The sequence below is a fragment of the Mustela nivalis genome (genome assembly GCF_964662115.1).
Source record: "Mustela nivalis genome assembly, chromosome: 5".
Classification (NCBI taxonomy): Eukaryota; Metazoa; Chordata; class Mammalia; order Carnivora; family Mustelidae; genus Mustela; species Mustela nivalis.
In genome coordinates this window covers 95,252,812-95,275,867 of record NC_139024.1, presented here as the reverse complement: position 1 = coordinate 95,275,867, position 23,056 = coordinate 95,252,812, and the positions used below count along the sequence as shown (strand labels likewise).

Genomic DNA, 23,056 nt, shown 5'->3' with positions numbered 1-23,056 from the left:
GTAACAAGAACTCCTTTCAGTCAGGGGAACCAGAGCCTCATCTACTTACTGGCCAAGAATACAAAGGAAAAATATGAGTGTTGAAGGCATTGATAAAACAACTGGTATATATTCTATAGACAGATAGTTATTGGAACATTTGCATGGTTACAGAAAGTTTGCTCAGAAAATTAAGGCTTAAGAATTTTAAAAGAAAACAACATCATAAGACAAATTAAGCCCCAAACACAAATTCATTGCATAAAATTTAAACATGAATCCTAGTTAAAGGAAATAATAAACTGTTGCTGTTTGTCCAATAAAAATAAACAGTATGGTATATTCTCTTTTTAGACTCTGGATAGAAAACAAATAGACTAACAACTAGGCCGTGAGAACTGGCAACATTTTCAGAAATTTTGATTGGGAAGGTAAATAGAAAGTACAGCAAATGAATGGGGAAGTGAAGTAAATGAAAAGTTTTATCTGTTTATTTTAAGTTATAAGCAAAATGATCATGAATAAGTGGGAAGGAAAATGAATTGGTTAAAGTTATAGTGGAAAGGTAATGAGTAATGTAAGATTTGGGGAAATGTGGAAGAGAATGCAGTAAACAACACTGGGGATAAATAGCTTTTGAAAGAACGACCTGTTTTTACTTTTTTGAGAATACTATTTCCCATTATGGTCTTACCATTTTTTCATTCCCACCAACAGGATATCAAAGTTCCCTTTTCTCTACGTCCCTTGCAACACCTGAAATTTTGTTTTTAATAATAACCATCCTAACAGGTGTGAGGTGATAGATCACTGTGGTTTTGATTTTTCATTTCCTTGATGATTAATGAGGTTAAGAACCTTTTCATATAGCCGTTAGTCATTTAGAAGTCTTTTTTGGGAAAAATATCTGTTTAGGTTCTTTGCGTATTTTTAAAATCAGGTATTTTGTTTTGTTTTGTTTTTGTTAGTTATACAAGCTCTTTCTATATTTTGGATATTAATTCCTTATCAGATATATAGCTTCAAATACTTTCCCACTCATTAAGATGCCTTTTCATCTTTATTATTTGCTATGCAGAAGCTTTTTAGTTTGATACAATCCTACTTGCTTATTTTTTCTTTCATTGTCTGTGCTTGCCAAGACCAATGTCAAGGAAGTTGTTACTTATGTTTTCTTCTAGGAGTTTTATGATTTTAGGCCTTATAGGACCTTTCAGATCCATTGTAAATTGATTTTTATGTATGTTGTGATATAAGGGTCTAATTTCATTCTTTTGCATGTGGACATCCAGTTTTAAATTTGCCAAGAGGGTAAATCTTATGTTAAATGTTTTTATAAGATACACAAAATAATAACAATAGTTATAGGAAAGGGGGCAGGAGGAAACTTTGAGAGGTGATTGATATGTTTGTGTTCTTTTGTTTGTTTATATTGATGGTGATGATGGTTTCACAGGTGTATAGTTACCCAAACTCATTGAATTGTATACATTAAACATGTGTAGCTTTTACATGTCAATTATACCTCCATAAGATGGTTAAAAAACAAGACAGTGTGATCTGTTCTGTAGTACCACAAGTGATAAGGAGAAAAGAATGAGAACAGATAGAAGCAGATTAGTAGACTGACCAAGAGCAGCTGAAACAGCTGGCATCAGAGACTGTCTCTTTACTGGGGAAAGTAGGACATAGCAAAATCTATTGAGAGAAGTCAATGTAATTGGGGTAGAGTGCAAAAATTCTGCAATAACATTATGAAGAAAGACAAAGTGAACTAACCAGGTAAAATAAGTAGAATTGATGAGCAAAATTAAGGGACTGGTTGAGATTAGACATCAGGATTTTGTATGATACCAATACCTGGCGTTTTGTGGAATATTTTTCTGCCATTGCTCATCTGATTCTGTATGGGCAGGGAAATTTGTGGTCTCACCCAAAGTGGGGACGTTCCTAAATGGCAATGGATGGGGAAAGATTCAATATTTTAGCAAGGAATTTGCTGAAATAAGAGAACATGAATAGGGGCACCTGGGTGGCTCAATCATAAAGTGTCTGCCTTTGGCTCAGGTAATAATCCCAGAGTCCTGGGATTGAGGCCCACATCAGGCTCCCTGCTCAGTGAGAGTCCTGCTTCTCTCTCTCCCTCTGCCTGTTTGTGTTCCCTCTCTCACTGTGTGTCTCTCTCAGTCAAATAAATAAATAAAATCTTATAAAAGAGAGAGAGAGAGAACATGAATAGAAAAAAGGAGAGAGAGAAAATAGAGATAATGAAAAAAGAGCTAGAAGACTAGATTATGTTGAAAATAGAGTGATTGACCCTAGCAATCTGAAACAGCGGGAAATTCTGATTAGGCAGGGAAAAGTTTGACTAGGTGATTTGGCATTTAGTATGATTATAAAATATAGGCTGTGACCACCATGGTGGAGACTAATGAGACTTGAAGGAGAGGTCTAAGAGAAAAAAAAAAAAAAAAAAAAAAACTCAAGAGTCTGAGATAGAAGATCACTGGAACTATCCATGTGAATACTGAAGTCCCTTGTGTTGACTGTAGAAATAGACGTGGACAGGATGAATTTGTTTCAGAAGGCCCAATTTCAGGTGTCTGAAACAAATTCATCCTGTCCACGTCTATTTCTGCAGTCAATTCCCTGAAATTGGGCCTTCTGAAACAAATTCAATCAGTGGAATCAGGATGGTTCAATCAGTTAAACATGTGTGTTAGGCTCAGGTCATGATCTCAGAGTCCTGGGATCAAGCCCCACATGGGGCTCCCTATTCAGCAGAGAGTCTACTTCTTACTCTTTTTCTGCCCCTCCCTGACCCAGCTCATGCTCTCTCCCTCTCTCTCAAAAAATAAATAAATAAATAAAATCTTTAAACACACACACACACACACCAAAAAACCAGAAGGCCCAATTTCAATGAATGAGAGGAAGTGATACAAAAACGTTTTAGGAGAATGAATGTTCAGAAACGAGATGGTAGAGCAATATGTCATGAGTTTCACTGGAGCAGAGTTCGGAGGAACAAAGAAAATTTAACTTGGATATGGGAAGGGAATTCTGGTCATTCCCTACCTTTCTTCGAGTACAGATGAGGGCTACCTGAAGTATGAAGGAAAATAGCACATAGGACTGTGTTTTTGAGGAAATGATATCCACAGGAAATAGTCTCTAGAAGGGTCTTCTGGATTCTATATTTATGTCTTTTTCCCATTCCTATTTTATGTGGATATAAAATAAATGAAACAACTACCAAATTTGAGCAAAGTATGGTGTTGGATCCTATTTGTTCAGAAATTGCTGATGTTCCTATGGTACTTGAGAAATAAACAGATACTATTCAAATTATACTATGTATGTTTTGCCACTTTTTAAACAAAAGGAATGAAGTGTATGTGATATATAGTACACACAAAAAAGAAGCTGCTCTTCATAGAATTAAAACCTAAAATATTAAAGCCATTCAGTTTTCTTCTTAGTTGCAAGATAAAGGGTAAACAAATTAAAAGAATAGTCATTAATTCTGGATTATAGCTGATTTTAATTCTATTTTATACTTACATATACGCATGTAAATGCTAATGTTTTTTCATAAGCATAAGAGAAAAAGGTAGAATCTGAGTTGAAGACACTGGAGGCTTTGTATTCAATAATTAATATCTTAGATTAGACACATCCTTTAGACAGTATTTGAGTGCAAGTGGTTTATTTAAGAACCAAAGAGAACACCTGCAGGAAATGGGTTGGGATAGGAGCCAAGGAAGGGAAGTCAGTATAATGTCAAGATATCTTTCACTGTGGCTTATATGGCCCTAAAAAGTACTTTTACATGGCTCAACGTACCAATCATAAATTTGAAGAACCCCAATCATAGTATATCCCGTATTTTATGCTATACACTTGTATAATGTAAAATGACATTCAGAAACCTGAAAGACTAGCACTGGAGAAATGGAAAATAATCTATTGACCAATCATTAATTTTAAAATCCTATAGATCATTGTCTAGTAAATATAAACTACAAATTCATATTGCTGTAGGTCTGCTAGGAATATAAGTGGTGAATTACACATAAAAGAAATAAGACTAATTAAATTAATTTTCTGATCACAGGCAAAACCAACTCCAGTTCCATATGTTCCATATAATACTCTCCTCACTGAACTGGCAACTGTCCAAGAAGAAATCGTTACTGTACATAACACCCTCAGGAGAGGAGTAGTTCCGTCAGCCAGCAACATGCTGAAGATGGTGAGATTAATTAAGCAGCAACAATGATGTCAATAATAGTAATAGTGTTTACTGAGTTTTTATTAAGTTCTCTTCACTTTCAGTATACTAAAACTTTAGTCTTCCCAAACAAATCTATGACTTAACAGCAGAAGAAATGGAGGCACAGAGGCCCCTGGGTGGCTCAGTCAGTTAAGCATCTGCATTTGGCTCAGGTCATGATCCCAGTGTCCCAGGGTAGAGCCCCACATCCTGCTCCCTGCTCGGCAGGGTCTGCTTCTCCCTCTCCCTCTGTGTGCATGTACCCTTTCTCTTTCTCTCTCTCAAATAAATAAATCTTAAAATTTAAAAAAAATGGAGGCACAGAGATGGTAAGTAACTTTCCTAAAATCACATAGTTTTTAAATGACAGAGCAACAATTCCAACTCAGAAAGTCTAATTTTATTCCTAATGTACCCTAGGACAGTGCTTCTTAATCTTGAAAGAATTGCCAAAGAACTTTTTAAAACACAGATTCCTGGGCCCCACTGTCTGAGATCCTGATCTGGAAAGTCTCTAGTGGAGACCCTACAAGCTCCCAGTTGAAGCTGATGCTGCCGGCCAGTACTGTCAGCACAGTGAGCTATAAGTTATAGAGGCAATTCATAACTGTCTTCATTGGGCAGCAGCCCAGAGACTAGACTCTCATCTGAGAATCAAGATGTCTGTAAGGACCTATTTAGAAACTGTCCCTGCTCCCCTTCCCCCAGGAGATTTACAGGTAACAAAGCCCAGATACAAAGGTGGCCAGGTGGAGACATCAGTGGGGGCATGCATACTGTCTCCCTGGTTACCAAGGAGTATGGGCCCCGCCCTCTGGGAGCCCTTTTTGGCGCCAATCCCAATCAAGGTGTGATAGGCTGGTTCAAATGTCTACTAGGGTAAATTGTAACTCAGTTGGTCACCTAGCATCACTGTGGAGTTTCCTGTGTGTGTTACAATCTCATTGGTCACCTGTGTGTGGCCAGGCCTGACCGCATGGCCTTTGTCCTTAAAAGCTAGACTGTGAAGCAGAGAAGGGTCGCCCTCTCTTATAAGAGGTGCGGCCCCGAATGTTCGGTTAGATTCTTGATGTTTGGTGCTAAATAAAGCTTTGCTTGACCTTTGCTTTGTATCAGTCTCACTCCTCTAATCACGGACCCATTATTGGGGCATAACAATGTCCAGATTCGAAGTTAGGGGGTCCTGCCAGATAAACCAATATTGACAAACCTATTTCGCAGTTCCCCCCAGGTCTATCCATTATAAACCTGGTGTGTGAACAGAGTAGGGCAGTCTCAGAAGTACCAGGTGATTAGCTGCACCTGAAGTATCACTCAGGTCTCTCTGCAACCTTATCCTGGTCCCTTTAACCTTGCTTGGATGGGTCTAGTGTACAAGAATTAGAAATTTCTAATTCTAATTAGCACTTGTTCTGGAAAGCGATTCTAAGGGACCATCTCCTCAGGCAAATGATGAAAGTGGGAAGCAAGTGAAGAAAAACATTATTTTGAAATTCATCTCTTGGTCACCTTAAAAGAGAAAGTGTTATTTAAACAAAACAATAAAAATTCAGTACCTATCACAGGCTTTCTTGCATTGTGAGTGGGTGTGCCTGACATGTATATTGTGCTTACTATTGACAGGCACTCTTTTAGAACTTTGTTACATTAACTCATTTAAATCAATAGTTCTGTGATCCAGATAATACTGTCATCTCCATTTTATTGATAATGAGTCCAAACCTCAGAGAAATTAGCTAGCATCCAAAGTAATAAGCACTGAATTAAGTACAGATACAAATGCAAATGGCACAGCTCCAGGCACCTCCTTTAGTACGAACAGGGTCCAAACTCCTTGGTTTCCAGAGGAGCAAACACATGTAGCTAGGAGGTTTTAAAGAAATTTTAGAATAAATGGAAAGTATAAACTCTGATTTCAGAGATTATATTATTGTGGACTAAAGGCAACTACAAAGGAAATTTTAGAACCTAATGTAAGAATGAATACATTCAGGTGGTAAAGGCAGGAGAGATCAACAAGACTATAAATTAGGTGACCAGTAAGACTGAATCATATTTTAAAAGGAATACGAGTGTTGAGCTGTTCCATAAACAATGCGTTGGATGTGGCTAGAAAGGAACTGATAGAGTTACAGCAGGGCTGAAGAGGCAATCACAACTGCCAGGCAGAGATTTTCTAAAAGTTTCCATACATAGGGTTAGAAATCAATTAAATGGAACCACGTATTAAAGCCAGAATTCATAGCTTTGATGCAATAACCCTGACTATTCATTTGTGATTTTAATCCTGGGTCTGTCACAGAAAGAAAGGAGCATCTTACCAGTATGAATCAGAGGTAATATCCTAGACAGCTTCCTTAAAGAGGTCTGAACCACAGACTGTATGAAATGAACGATGCAGGTAGTTTATGCGACAAAATAAGCATATTCAGATGGAGATTAGCATGCAGAATGTTTATTGGAGAACAATCACCAGATGGATACCTACCTGTAGAGGTAGATAGAAAAGCAGCAGTGGACATATGGAAAAGCTGGATTGTGATATAGTCACAACAGAGGGCTCAGATAATTCTTCAGGAAGCTTAATACAACCAAGACAACCCTTCTGAGTAGGAGGGAAGTGGCCTGGAATTTACAGTTCCCATATCCATCAGTTGTTGGGTATGGACTACCCCAGGGAAGGGGTTAGGCTCCTGGGTGCAGGACAATTTTTACAAAGGACAGACAGTAGAACTATCAGTAGACAGGACTCCTAGCTTAAGAGGAAATTAGTGCTTTGGTTCAGAAAGTGACCTGGTAGTACATCACGGCATATACAACAAGCAATGAGTTGTAAGCCACCCAGATAACTTATAGGTAGTCCTAATCACTTGGTCATATCTGGTCATAATAAGCAAGGGGTTTTTTTGTTTGTTTGTTTGTTTTTGTTTTTGTTTTTAACTAAGGCATGCAATGATGTTATTCCCACCAGGAGATCCTGTGTCCTAACAGGGTTGTTGTATCATCTCCACTTCCTCGGGTAGATATATCCACTACTAAACTATAACTTTTCTCACATGAAGCAATCAAACCTTACAAAACGGCTAATGACTTACTTAATTCATCTCAAGATTTACTAAATTCCTTCAACGTGAAGGGTAATTCTGTAAAACTAACCCAGATGGCAGCATACACGTATAACAGTGAAACATCTTTGCTACCAGGAAAAATGGTGAAAATCTAAGTCGGGTGTCATCCAAAACTTTTCTAAAGAGTAAGTGAATGATTTATGTCAATGCTGGTAGTAAAAACTGAAGTCTACAATTTTTGTTGGTGATGTGTTGCATGCAGAGGTAAGGATTAAAGAGTGTTAGGAAGAACATTCGTCAAAGTCCCATGATTAATGATATAGACTTTCTGCCTCCTTTCAACTTACCTGGAGATACGCCTGACAAAATGCTTCAATTCAACACAATTGACACCGATTAAGAGTTAAGAGCACACATTCTGAAGACAGAATAATGTGGATTCTAATTCTTTTTTGGCTACTTATTGGTTGTGTTACCCTAAGAAATTATGCAACATCTCTGTTTCGCCATTTGCAAATGGGGATAACAATAGTACTTCCCTTATAGAGTTGCTCCGGGTCAAAATTTGAAAATATGGGTACAGAATTGGTAACAGATCCTGACATGTGGTTTTAGCTACTATTTTTATTATTATTTATAATTTTAGATGGAGACATGTGACACCATACCTAGTCTTTGTTTACTTATAGAGCACATAGTATAAGATTTGTCATACTACAAATGTGTTGCATAAATTACTACATTAAGACTTTAGAACAAACTATTAGGCATGAATGATGGGTCACATTTTACAGATGAAGAACATATTCAAAAAGATTAAATAATGTGTCAGAGATGAAACTGCTAATAAATAATGGGATGGATTTCTAACCCTGATCTGTTTTATTGAAAGCATTTACTTGAACTCTTTCACACTTCTGAAAGAGAAGCTATATCTGAATATTATTACCAAATTTTGATTTTATAAATTCAAGGGCTAACATGGTGAGTCAAAGTTTTGTCTCCCTCTTCCAACCAGAATATTTAATATTATTATTTAAATTGTTAGATTATGAAATTGAGGATATTGCTAGCCTTGGATTTTTAGAAACAATAAACTAGAATATTATCATGGAAATGCCAATAAGACCAGGTTCTTATATTTTACTCCTCCACTGTAGGATTGGAGTGAAGAAGCTGCACAAAATGCCAGAATGTTGTCAAAGCAGTGTGAATTACGAGAAAGCAACTCAATTAAGAGGCGAATTACAAGTAGGTATATACATCTGCATGACTCACCTCCATACTCAAAAATCCTTAGGGAACACTAAGTAACCTGGCAAAAGGTAAGTTAAGTCATTCAGTCTATATATGGCCCCATAAATGACAGTGGATTGTGGCCCAGTGCACTGTTTTCTTATTATTAACTTTTAAATTTGGATATTCAAATTTCAAATTTCAGATTCTTATCATCAGAAACAAGAATCAAAGCTCTTGACATTACAGAATAGTTGAGTAATACAATGATAACTGGATAGACATCTAGATAGCTAGAAGCTTTCCATTCTATGTAGTTATTTCAGCTATACACTATATCACCCTAGGGATACCTTTGCCTTTGAAACACTAATAGAGTTGAGAGGTGAGTTCTATTCAACTCTGCTGAGCTGTACATGAGAACAAACTTAGGTGCTCATAGAAGAGTCCATCTCAATGGCATATATACCAGGTGAATCACTGCTGGTTTCCAGAAAAGCTATTAGTACTTCCTATACAAGTAGACATTATTAATACTTATGAGATACTTGTTTATTACAAAATATTTTTAAAATACTAATGAAACTTCCATATTTACAAATTATTGGCCATTTTGCCCAATGTTGATGCATGAATTAGCAGTAGGAATCTTTCCTGCCCCAGAGAAAGGTAAATCACTCCTGAATACCATTTGTGATCAAGAACCCACATCACAAGTGGATGGCTAAATGAGCAAATACTTATTCCAAGGCTCTTGCATAATGAATACTTCTCTGTGGCTGTTTTCAAGTCATGGGCCCTGTTACAACCCATAAGCTACTTGGACTGGTTTCACCCTTCTCAACAGCTCAGAAGTGGCAGAGTCTGAAATGTTGACCTGATTTCTAAGCTTGCACATCACCTCCTCCTGTCAACTTCTCACTAAACCTAAGTACCACAAGTTGCCAGCAGAGATTTCCAGCAGAGATACAGCTGAGTTTGTTTTTGTTTTTTAAATAAGACGTTGCTTGGATGACTGGTGAAATATTTGTAAAATGAAAATGAGGAAACTATCCTTGTAATATATTTCCCAGTTTCTTCAAGTATGACACAGACTTTTTTTCTCCCTTTCAGATACTTTTTGTGGAGAAAATATGCATTTGACAACTTATCCTATCTCGTGGTCAAGTGTAATTAAAATCTGGTACAATGAATCTAAATATTTCAAGTATGGGGAACAGATATCAACAGATGATGACTTAACAATTGAGCATTACACTCAGGTAAGCTGCATATTGGCAAATATGCACATTGTTTAAATGTCTAGAAGAATGTGTGGAAAACAGGGACTGAGAAAAATCATTCTACCCACTTTTCGCAAACTTGCACTTGACCCACTGAGTTCCTGTTATAATTTGAAACATAAGGAAATGTGATTCCCTCAATAGATGGCTTAAAGAAGCTGCTTAACTCTTTAGTCTCCTTTTTTTATATATTTGGACTTTTGGGAATTAACAAAATCATAAAACATCAGTGTCACTTATAAATTATATTTCTAATATGTCTAAAGGATGAAAAAATAGTACCTTATAATACAGAGAATCCTCTTCCTCTGGTTTATTTTTACTGTGATAAAATTATATGTAAAATATAATTTTATCTGTAAAATATACACATATATTATTTTTATTTATCATATATAATTATTTGCATATATACATATATAATACATAAAAATCATTTGTATATGCATATATGAATATATTTTATAAAATTTGCCATTTTAATCATTTTAAAATTATGTAGCATTAGTGTTCAGTGGCTTTAACTACGTTCAAATTGTTATGAAGCAATCTCAACTGTAGATTTCCAGAACTTTTCACCTTCCCAAACTCTGTACCCATTAAACAATGACTTCCCCCTTCTCCATCTCCCCAGCCTCTGGCAAAAACCATTCTACTTTCTGTATCTATCAATTTGATTACTCTAGATACCACATATAACTGGAATCATTCAATTTTTGTCCCTTTGTGTCTACCTTATTTCGCTTAGCAGTATATCCTCATTTGATGTTCATTCATGTTATAACACAGGTCAAAATTTTACTCTTTTTTAAAGGCGAATAATATTCCATTGTATGTATATACCACCTGTTGTTTATCCATTCATTCACTGATGGGTGTTAGGTTTTTTCCACTTTTGGCTATGGGTAATAATGTTGCCATGAACATTGGTGTGTACATATCTGTTCATATCCTGCTTTCAGTTCTTTTGAGTATTTATCCAGAAATGGAATTTCTGGATCACATGGTAATCATATGCTGAATTATTTGAGGACCTGGTATACTGTTTTCCAGAACAGCTGCATTATTTGACACATTCCCAGTAGCAATGACACTTCTGATTTCTCCACATCCGTGCTGTTTTGGTCTGCTTGGACTCCCATAATAAAGAACCACAATCTGGATGGACTAAACAACAGAAATTTATTTTCTACAGTTTTGGAGGCTGGAAGTCTATGAACTTTTGCAGCACAGCTTGTTTCTGTGAGAGTTCTCTTTCTGCCTTCTTTTCATTATGTCCGTGCATGGACTTTACTTTCCTTTTGTCTGTGCATGCTTGCAGAGAGAGAGGAAAAAAAAAAAGAGAGAGAGAGAGAGAGAGAGTGAAAGCATGAGTGCCAGCACTTTCTTACAAGGATAGGAACCCTATCAGATCATGGTCTCAAGCTCAGAACTTCATTTAACCTAAATTACTTCTGTAGAAGTTCTTTCTCCAGTTAGAGTTGCTGGGTTATATCAGGTTATTTGGGGTTTTGTTGCTGAGTTGTAAGAGTTTTTTATATATTCTAGATATCTATCCTTTAGCAGGTATATGATTTGCAAACATCAATTCCTATTACATAGAATGCCTGTTCATTCTGATAATAGTATCCTATGATGCACAAATGTTTTAAATTTTGATAAAATCCAATTTATCTATTTTTTTTTTTCCTTTTCTGTCTGTGTTTTTGGTGTCTTATCCAAGAAATCACTGCCAAATTCAGTATTGTGAAGTTTTTTCCTTATGTTTCTTTCTAAGAATTGTTTTTATGGTTTCAGCTCTTACACTTATATATTTAATTCATTTGGACTTATTTTTTGTAATTTGGTAAAAGGTAGGGCCCAACTTCATTTATTTGCATGTTGATATCTAGTTTTTCCAACTTTGTTTGGGATAAGACAGTCTAATCACTGTTGGCTCATCTTGGCACCCTTTTGAAAATCATTTCTCCATATATGAAGACCATGTGAAGATTTATTTCTGGACTCAAGTTTAGTTCTAAGGTTTATATGTCTATTGTTATGCCACTACCAGTGTTTTAATTATTATAGCTTTGTGGTAAGGTTTGATATTAGAAAGCATAAGACTTCCAACTTTGGTCTGCTTTTTCAGGACTGCCCATTTAAAAATCATAGACTTAAATCACTTATGGATAACAATGCAGATATTCTAAATAAAAGACCAGCAAATAGCATTCTTATTTTAAAATTTATACCCTTGTATAAAATGGATATGTTCTAGGAATCTAAGAATGTTATAACATTAGACTATTCATTTAATTTGCCTTATCAAACAATCAGAGAATACAAATAAAATGATCACCCAGAGAACTAAAAATCTGCCAAATTTGTGACATTAATTCTGACCTTTTATTTCTCTAAGATAAATGTAGACTAAATTCACTATATATATCTAAGACCATTAGTTCCATCACACTCAGATGGTAACCTAATATTTCCTCTTCCAAACACTTATGAAAAATTATTATCCAATTCCCACAAAACACCTGTGATATAGAAGATAATACTAATATTATTTATACAATTTTACAAATAGAAAAATAAAATTTCAAAACATAAACTGGTAAATGCCATACAACCAGGAAGTGGTAGAAATAGAATTTGACACTGAGATATTTTGCCTTAAAGGCAAATTCTACTCTATACCATACTTCTTCTCTGATGATTAAATAAAGTTCCTCCTGTTATTTGATTTTTATACAATCACCAACCAGCCTTCATCATCTTACCTCAATTTTCCATATACAGTTGATAATAAAATGAGCCAGCATTAAGGATGACCAATAAGTGTGCATATGTATGTGTGTTATCCAGACACATGCAAATCTTTCTGTTTCTATTAATTCCTAATAAGCCATGCTCAAAGCATCCTAAAAGCAAACATGTTTATTTTCAGCCATGGATAACAATATTCATATTGTAATCATTTAGCCCAAGTCAAATTATTAATAAAATAATCTCTTTATCATTACAGATTGTTTGGGCCACTTCTTACCTCATTGGCTGTGGAATATCATCATGCCCCAAAAGACTGGCAACTCAGTTTCTCTATGTTTGTCACTATTGTCATGAGTATGTATTATACAGCTTGGTATCACAAAGTCTTTAGAAGTATATTCCTCTCACATAATCCAGTTTATCAAAGAATATATAAGAAAATTCAAATAAATATTTCATTTAATTTAAGTGGAACCTTAGGGATAAAATGTCGTTTAGCTAATACCTAAAAACATTGCACACACACAAGCGCACACACACAATTTTATTTATATCATATTTTTAAAATAATTTTTATTTATATTTTATTAATAAAATGCCAAATTCAAAGCTATTACCTGTGTTATTGATTAGCATAAGCAAAAAAACAAGGATATCTACTTCAACCATTCTAAAGTATATTTAGAATGCAAGGGCAGAAATACCGTGGAATATCAAGAATAAACAAATGGAAAATTGAAGTGTTCCTTTATTTAGTTTTCTGGTCTAACTATTGATCTATGCCTTTTCTTTAGAAATTAAATTTATGTGTTATCAAGGTGTGAGTAACCACTCCTAGAAGAGATAATCTGATTGCCTCAGTGAGGAGAAGGTGGACTCCTTTGCTCTCTCAACTGTGGTTGCTCTATAGGCACAATCAATTTCAGACAAAGGTGATTGTAAAAGGTCACAGGAGCACACTTTGTGGTTCCAGTGGTAATCATGAGAAATTAGAGATTGTTCAGAGCTTGATCTATAATCCTCTAATAGTTCACTACAAATGCCTGTTTAAATATATTCTGCTAAGGAAAGTTAATGAGTGGTCTGCATATGTCTCCTTCAGCTATCTGTACCTATATAGTTGAATATGCAAATTTTCCATCATACTATGAGCTTTAAGCATAATGTTTAATAGCTATTCCCCCATGTGTTTTGCAAAATAAAAAATATTCAATATGAATCAGTAAAAATTATTTATCTGTTAATATGTTACCATATTTATACTTTAAATGAGGTCTCTAGTATCAGTGTAGATTCAATAGATATATTTATATAAGTGCTCTATATGAGTTATTTTCTGGTGTTATTGTGTCTTGATTTTAGTAGTTAATATTTGTTATGATTTTATCTATATAATTAGCACCAAAGTCAGTAAGATCTCTTTGCATCTACAACACATCAACTGTACTAAATCTTTCAGGGGCTAGTGGTGGTTTCTGGTGAACTGACAATTACAGAAGTAAAACACATGGAACTGTGATAGAGAATATTCTGAAGCAAAGATTAGACCAAGAGTCTGACAAAATCTCTAATTAAGGAATAAGTTCCTTTTATAAAGTGAAATTTGGGAGCACCTGGCTGGCTTAGTTGGTAGCGCATGCAAGTCTTGATCTCTAGTTTATGAGTTCAAGCCCCACATTGAACATAAAACTTACTTTAAAAAAAAAAAAGGCAAAAAAATAAAATGAAATTCTAACAATTCAGATATCAAAGGGAACAATATCAACTAGAATTCTATTGTAACCAGAACATTTACTTTATTTTTCAAGCACATTATGTAAGATTCAGTTATAATCCACCTTGTTTTCTTAGATATCTGCAGGTAAAACTGTCTTATCTGAATTTCCTATTAGCTTAGACCTAAAAATTCACATCCACTCTCTCTCCCCCAAATCTACCACTTTAGATTTAGTCATATTGACAGATTTTCGTATTTTATAATGCTCCATATGTTTCTACACAAGAGAAACATGTATCAAGTTTCTCATGATCTTGTGCAAGATTAAATTAGAACATTTCCAACTTGACTCACTTAAAATGTTCTCAACATGTCCTTTTACATGAGTGCCTACCAAGTCCTTATGGGTATAAATAAATAAAAGTGACAAATTATAAATGGCTCTAAAGCTCTTCTGCTTAAGATTTGACTGTTCAGGGGTGCTTGGGTGGCTTAGTGGGTTAAGCCTCTGCCTTCGGCTCAGGTCATGATCTCCAGGTCCTGGGATTGAGCCCCACATCAGGCTCTCTGCTCAGCAGGGAGCCTGCTTCCTCCTCTCTCTCTCTCTCTGCCTACCTCTCTGCCTACTTGTAATCTCTGTCTGTCAAATAAATAAAATCTTTAAAAAAAAAAAAAAAAAAAGAATTGACTCTTCATAGATTCCAGTCCTGTTAGAACTTAACTATCTGAATAGGGTAAATTCTAAAGTTCTTAGGAGCCCACAGTTGCCTGTTACGCATTCAGAAAGATAAATTGTCATCATTGCAAGTCTAGAAATCTTAAACCTATCTTAAAGATTATCATCATTATCTAGAAGTGGTTTTCAAAAATTGTTTTCAATGTTGATTATAAATAGTGAGTAACATTTTATATGCATTGTCCAAGCATCTATATTATTACATCACCTTTTTCTTTATCCTTTTTTTTAAGGGGAAATGATCCTGCCAAAATGAATAATCCTTATAACGCAGGAAGTCCATGTGGAGATTGTCCAAATGACTGTGAAAATAAACTTTGCAGTAAGTTTTACATTCAGTTTGCTTAATGTAGACCCGGGAGCCATGTGTACTTCAAGTTAAGGACTGACAATATTGCACTTTTCTATAACTTTTTTCTGAATCATCACACAAGGAAAAATCAACATTATTTCTTATTTCTCCTTCCTGAGTGACCAACATGATGATTGATTAAATTTATGGGAATGGATATTAGAATGTCTAAGTCTAAACTCAAGCCCCCCACCCTAAAATTTAATGACCCTAATAAGGAAAACTTGGATAAGATATTGGTATAACTATATATTTTTCTCTGTTCTATAAAAAAGTTCCTGGGCACTCTTACTGCAACCTTGAAATTAGACATATTGTTTTCAGGATACCAACATTCTCAGCTTCTTGATGCTCCATAGCTCCCCTACCTATCTGACCACTTATTAGGGCATATAATTTCTTATGGAGTGATCCTTAGACTTCCATGTTCCTACTGACACATTAGAAAATATCAGTTGATGGTCACACTGTCCCCTTACAACACTTGCTCTAATTCTTAAATAAACCTTACCTACAAAGCAGTACTAACCAAATGGGTTCCTTTTTCTAGAGGTTCCTGAAAACATAACTCCTAATCCCTGAGCATAATTTTGCTAAGATAATTTTCAACAAGTTTATAGAGAAGAAACTAGCCCAGGAAAAGTGCCCTTTAACTTCAGACTTAGAATCCCAGAAGACATATTTTCCCAAACCCAAATAAGTCACTTTGTTAATTCTTAAAATTAGGAAAATAGATACTCTTTTTCAAATTTCCTCTTTCTCTCTAGAGAGAGAGATAGATACTCTTCTAAGTCTCATTTTTCTTTCTCTCTTTTCTTTTTCCTTTTCTCTTACTTTCAACCTCACTTTTTGCATCCCATTTCTGAAAAGAAATGTGGTTGGAAAAAAATAGAATATCTACTAATTACCTATGCTGGGTGGATGGGGTAGGTGTTTTTTAATCCAAAATATAAAAGGAATGTCTATAATGGTATAAAAATGTAATAGAAGTAAAATGAGAGTAGGAAAGGGAAAGTATTACTCAAGAAGATTAAATCTATGCCATAAAAGATGCATATCTTAAACTCTGTTCACCTATAAATGCATGAGAAGATAAGGATTATTAGAGAAAGATATCTCAGATTGGGCCACCCTGGAATGGAAACAATGCTTAAAATATAAGACCTGGATATACACAAAAAAGCAGTTTAGTGTAATTCAAATAAATTTTATAAAAATAAAATTCATAGTATAAAATAAGTCAAATTATATATATTAATATAATTTATATACTATAACAGCAGTAAAAGCAGTTCTAAGAGGGAAATTCATAACAACAAATACAAATACAAATACAACAACAATAAAAGCTTAACAAATTAACTTTATTTTCAAAACAAAAAGAACAAACTAAGCTCCGAGTTAGTAGAAGGAGAAAAACAACAAAAATTAGAGTGGAAATAAATAAAACTGAAAGTGAAAAGACAGTGAAAAAGATCAATGAAAGGAAGAGCTCTTAATTAAAAGACAACATAGAAAAATCTTTAGCTTTAGCCACACTTACCAGAAGAAGAGGAGGAAGAGAAAGAAGTAGGAGAAGGAGAAGAAGCAGAGAAGAAGAAGAAGAAGAAGAAGAAGAAGAAGAGGAGGAAGGAGGAAGAGGAGGAGGAGTAAAGAAGAGAGAAGAAGAAAAAGAAAGAAAAGAAAATAGAGGATGTTTAATAATTACAATTAGAAATTAAAGCAAAGACATTACACCCAATATATATAAACAAAAAAAAGAACATAAGAGTCTGCTATGAACAATTGTATAGCAACAAATTGGATAACTAATTTGAAGAATTGGATAAATAGGAATTTATCCTATTTGTACATACAACATACAAAACTAAACTTAAAAAAAAATAAAACTTACAAAGACTAAATTATGAAGAAATAAACACACAGCACACCGGAACTGAATCCTGAATAAATGGAAAATCTGAACAGACTAAGTACTAGTAAGGAGATTTAATCAATAATCAAAAATCTCCCAACTAAAAAAATCCCAGGACCAGATGGCTTTACTAGTGAATTCTACCAAGCATTTAAATATTTAGTACCAATAATTCTAAAATTCTTTCAAAAAATAGAAGAGAAGGGAACACTTCCAAACTCATTTTATGAGGCCAGCATTACCCTGATACTAATATCAGAAAACAACACTGCAATACAAAAAAATAAATAAATAAAAATTACCAGCCAATATATCTGAGGAACATAGATGGAAAATTCTCAGTGAAAGTTAGCAAGCCAATTGCAACAATACATTGAAAAGATCATACACCACAATGAAGTGGAATTAATACTAAGATAGCCAGAATGGCTCAACATCCACAAATCAGACAATGTGAAGAATAAAAATCATATAGTCATCTCAATAGATACAGAAAAAGCATTTGAAAAAATTTGACATTCTTTCATGATAAAAACCTCAAGCTAGGTACAAAGGTATCACATTACCTCAACATAATAAAGGCCAGATGTGAGAAGCCCACAACAAGCATCATATTCACCAATCAAAATTGAAAAGCCTTTCCTCTAAGACCATGAACAAGACAACAATGCCTACATTTACCATTTTAATTTAACGTAGTACTGGGAGTCCTACTCAGAGTAGTGGGACAAGAAAAAGAAATACAAGTAATTAAAATCAGAAAGGAAAAATAAGACAGTCTCTACTTGCAGATGACATGATGGTATATATAAAATACCATAATGACTCCACCAGAAAACTATTGGAATTAATAACTGAATTTAAAAAATTGTAGGATACAAAATCAATATACAAAAATCAGTTATTTTATGTATACTACCAGAAAACTATCAGAAAAAGAAATTTTCTTAAATCCTATTTTTAATTGCATAAAAAAGATGAAAAAACTTAAGGATAAATTTTACCAAGACCTATATACTAAAAATTATAAGATATTGCTGAGAAATATTGAAGATACAAATAAATGAAAATATATTCCATGCTTTTGGATTGGAAGAATTAATATTTTTTAGAATTTCCATACTATCTACAGTTATCTACAGTTTCAGTACAATCACTATCAAAATTCCAAAGGCATTTTTCAAGAACTAGAACAAATAATCCTGTAATTTGTATGGAATAACAAAAGATAGCCAAAGCCATCTTGAGAAAGAAGACTAAAGCTCAGGTATCATACTTCTGGATTTCAAACTATATTACAAAGCTATATATAGTAATAAAAACTGTATGATATTATCATAAAAATAGACACATAGATCAATGGAACAGAATGGCTAACTGAACATAATAAAATATATATATGAAACAGGAACCATATATATAATAAAACAATGGAGAGCCCCGAAATAAACCAATACATATAGGGTCAATTAGTTTATAACAAAGAAGCCAAATACATACAAAGGGAAAAGACAGTTTCTTCAATAAACGGTGCTGGGAAAACTAGACAGAGAGCCACATGCAAAAGAATGAAACAGGAATCATATATTACACCACACACACACACCTCTCTCTGCCTGCCTCTCTGCTTACTTGTGATCTCTGTCTGTCAAATAAATAAATAAAATCTTTAAAAAAAAAAAAGAAAAGAAAATCATGGGGGGCAAATTGACACTTAAAGAAAAATAACAAAAACAAAAATAAACAAGTGAGACTGTATCTAACTAAAAAGCTTCACAGCAAGGAAAACCATCTCCATCAACAAAATAAAAAGACAACCCATTGAATGAGATGAAATATTTGCAAATCTTATGTCTGATAAGATGTTAATCTCCAAAATATATAAAGAATTGAAAAACCTGAATAAAAAATCCAATTAGAAAATTGGCAAAGAAGCTGAATTTATATTTTTTCAAAGAAGATATCCATACAGCCAACAGGTATATGCAAAGGTGCTTAGTATCACTGATCATCAGAGAATGCAAGGATATACTGCATATATGTTAGAATGTCTATCATCAAAAAGACAAGAGGTAATAAGTAGGGGCAAGGGGTTATTGAGAAGGAAACCCTTATGCAATGCTGATGGGACTGTAAATAGGTGCCATCACTTATGGAGGCTACTCAAAAATTTAAATATATAATGGTCATATGATCCAGCAATTTTTCTTCTGGATAGCTATCTGAGGAAAACAAAAACATTAACTCAAGAAGATACAGTAACTTAGTCATGGAAATGACCTAAGGATCCATTGACAGATTTAGTGGATAAAGAAAGTATTATAAATATATGTATATGTGTGTGTATAATATATATATATATATAATATATAATATAAATAAATATATAAATATATATGTATATACACATATATATGTATATTTATGTGTATATATAATATATAATATATATATAAATATATATGTATATATATACACACACATATATATATTTATAATATTTTCTTTATCCACTAAATCTGTCAATGGATCCTTAGGTCATTTCCATGACTAAGTTACTGTTATTGCTGAACAGTTATACATTATATATATATACATGTATTATATATATATATATAATGTATATTGTTCAGCTATAAAACAAATGGAAATCTTATCATTTATGACAACATGGGTGGATTTTTTTAAAGATTTTATTTATTTATTTGACACAGAAAGAGATCACAAGTAGGCAAAGAGGCAGGCAGAGAGAGAGGGGGAAGCAGACTCTCTGCTCAGCAGAGAGCCCCATATGGGCTTGATCCCAGGACCCTGGCATCATGACCTAAGCTGAAGGCAGAGGCTTAATCCACTGAGCCACACAGGCACCCCTGGATGGATCTTGAAGGCATTATTCTAAGTAAAATAAGTTAGACATAGACAAACACCGTGTGGTTTCACTTGTATGTGGAATCTGAAAAAAACAAACTCCCAGATAGGGGAAACAGATTGGTCATTTTCAGAGGCATTTGGGATGTGGGGGCGGGGGGGTGGTTGGATAGTTTTATTGAAGTCTTTTAGAAGATTATCTCGTTCTTTATTAATGGTGAATTTTGAAGGTAATATAGTGTAAACATGCTTTTTTCTTCCAGCTAACCCCTGCCTCTACTATGATGAATACAGTAACTGTAAGGCACAAAAACGAAGTTTTGGATGCGGGTCCCAGTCAGTTCAACAATTCTGCAAAGCTAGTTGTCTCTGTGACAAGGAGATAAAATAATGTTGGTTATTTGCAGGTACAATGTGCTGTTGGGGAAATGTCCACTGGATTACATCTTTTACTTTACTTTGCTTCAGTAGCTTCTGCTAAGTTTCATTTGGTTTTCATTATATTAGAGATGTTAAATTTTACTAACCATATACGGGCATCCATAGATTACATCAATTCTACCCACTCCTATCCTGATACTTCCTGAAACATGTTGACAAAATTCAACTGATGGTTTAACTGGCCACCTTGACAATAACCACTGCTATAGGCGGGTCCTTCCCCTGCTTCCCCATGTCTCCAACCTTCCTGATGTTGTCTTCCCAAGAAGACAAGAAAACAAAAGGATCTAACCATCTTTGGACCCATTAACATTAACTTCTATTTTACAACTGCAAAAAGAAGTTTTCAAAATTCCAAGTAACCTGCAGTGTAATTTTTCATTCCATAACCTTATTTCTATTTTAAATTGAGCAGTTAAAAAATCCACAAAGCAAATGAAGAGTTAAGTATTACTACTTGCAAGGCGAAGTGCTTAATTGGAGGAGGCTTAAATGTCTCATTGTTTTATTATTATATCTATAAACATTTGTAAAGTGGGGAAAAATTGTGTTACTTACATTAACAAAATATGTGCTCAGCACTGATTACATACAGAATGTAATGCATCTATAGAGGACATTGTATGCCTTATTTCAAATGAAGATGTAAATATTAGTGAGTCTGAATATTAAAGTAACCTGGAGAAGTGTATGATCCCACAGAAATTCTAGTACCTGTTGTTTTGTTTTCAGTTTCAGGGCTTCCCCCCTCATGCCCCGTAATTATGTTCTTTCTTTCTAAGAGTTTATATAAACGATAATTCTCTAGGTTCTCATCATCTGTCATGTCATTTTTAAGAAGCAGTGGAGGAGCGTCTGATGGTCAGTTGAGCATCAGACTCTTGTTTTCAGCTCAGGTTGTGATCTTGGGGCTGTGAGATTGAGCCCAGGTCAGGTTCCTACATTCAGCAGGGAGTCTGCTTGAGATTCACTGTCCCTCTCTCTGCCTCTCCCACTCATTCTCTCTCTCTCTCTCTAAAATAAATAAGCAAATCTTAAAAAAAAAAAAAAAAGAAAGAAAAAGAAAGGAGAGAAAGAAGGAAGGAAGGAAGAGAGAGAAAAGGGGGAAGGGAGGAAAGAAAGGAAGAAATACGCAATAGAAACCAAGTTTTACTTCAAGGATGAGAATTGTTTGTGTGACACCCCTCCAAAATTTCATATGCTAAACATCTCCAAGGAAATGTGATACAAATTATAATGCAACTTGTTGAATGCTTCCTAACATTACTCCCATGACCAAAGCTTATCAGGAGAGTTTGTGCATAAGCAACACACTTTCTCATAGAAAGAAATCTCAGGCTAAGTTCAGAGTCATTGTCAGAGGAAGTGATGGTTAGACTAAAGAGCTGGAACACACATGTGCGTGTGTGTGTGTGTGTGTGTACATATACTAATACATGTCCACAAAACCCATGAAGCAAAGATAGTAAGAGCGGCATTGATGACAGATCTGATTAGGTTGTAAGATTCACAGTGGAGAGCAAATGGGCACAAAAATGGATCCAGATTACAGGAAAACATGAAGAAAACCCAGTCTGAATGACTGAATGACTTTTATTTGATACCATGAGCAACAATAACACACTCCTGATTCTCAATCATAAGAACTCTATATTAAAAACTGGGCTCTGTACAGATTTATATGGGGGCATGGACAATAGAACAATCCAAGATGTGCAGACTAACAGCTGGCCTAAATTTCAGGGATCATTGTGAATTTTTAAAAGGTGCCCAAGGCTTAAATGTGTGCAAAGAACAGCATTGACATGAGCTTCTTTTCCCTAATATGGAAAGGCACCACTGTTCCTTCACCAGTGAGGTACAGAGATCCCAGGGCAGTTCAGGGATCATATACCCTGAACCTTTGAATACTAGAGGAGATATGGTTTGTCTCCTACTCTTAGATTAGCCTGTAACTCTCTCAATTTCCCCAATATATTAAGAAATGGAAGGAAAATTATTAGACCTAATTAAGAGATATGATAAACAGAGAATATTAAAAACTTATAACAAATATTATATATTTTAAAAATTAAAATGTGCATGTCATTACTTCAAGTGTTCAAAATATGGCTGGAAGTACTTAACAAAGAATTAACAGGGGATTAAAAGATAAAGATTGTGATGCTAATTTTTAAAAATTTCAAAAACATATGATCACCCATGTTACTTTTATGTTATTCTATTAAAATTTATATTTAAATTTATTAGATAGTTCATCAAGGAAACCAGATAAAAAGGCAACAATCAAAAAAGATGTTCCAGGGGGGCCTGGGTGGCTCAGTGGGTTAAAGCCTCTGCCTTCGGCTCAGGTCATGATCTCAGGGTCCTGGGATCGAGCCCAGCATCAGGCTCTCTGCGCAGCAGGGACCCTGCTTCCTCCTCTCTG

General features: G+C 34.5%; 1 protein-coding gene across 1 annotated transcript in view; it reads left to right on the top strand.

Moving 5' to 3' along the window:
• Positions 1-21,381, top strand: part of CRISP1 (cysteine rich secretory protein 1) — a 32,151-nt gene extending 10,770 nt beyond the window's left edge. Inside the window, exons 3-8 of the mRNA XM_082729335.1 lie at positions 4,097-4,234; positions 8,484-8,574; positions 9,673-9,821; positions 12,856-12,953; positions 15,286-15,374; positions 20,451-21,381. Of these exons, the coding sequence (XP_082585461.1) occupies positions 4,097-4,234; positions 8,484-8,574; positions 9,673-9,821; positions 12,856-12,953; positions 15,286-15,374; positions 20,451-20,578 (693 nt within the window). The 3' untranslated portion in view covers positions 20,579-21,381. The remainder of the gene's footprint in view (positions 1-4,096; positions 4,235-8,483; positions 8,575-9,672; positions 9,822-12,855; positions 12,954-15,285; positions 15,375-20,450) is intronic.
• Positions 21,382-23,056: the final 1,675 nt, after the last annotated feature.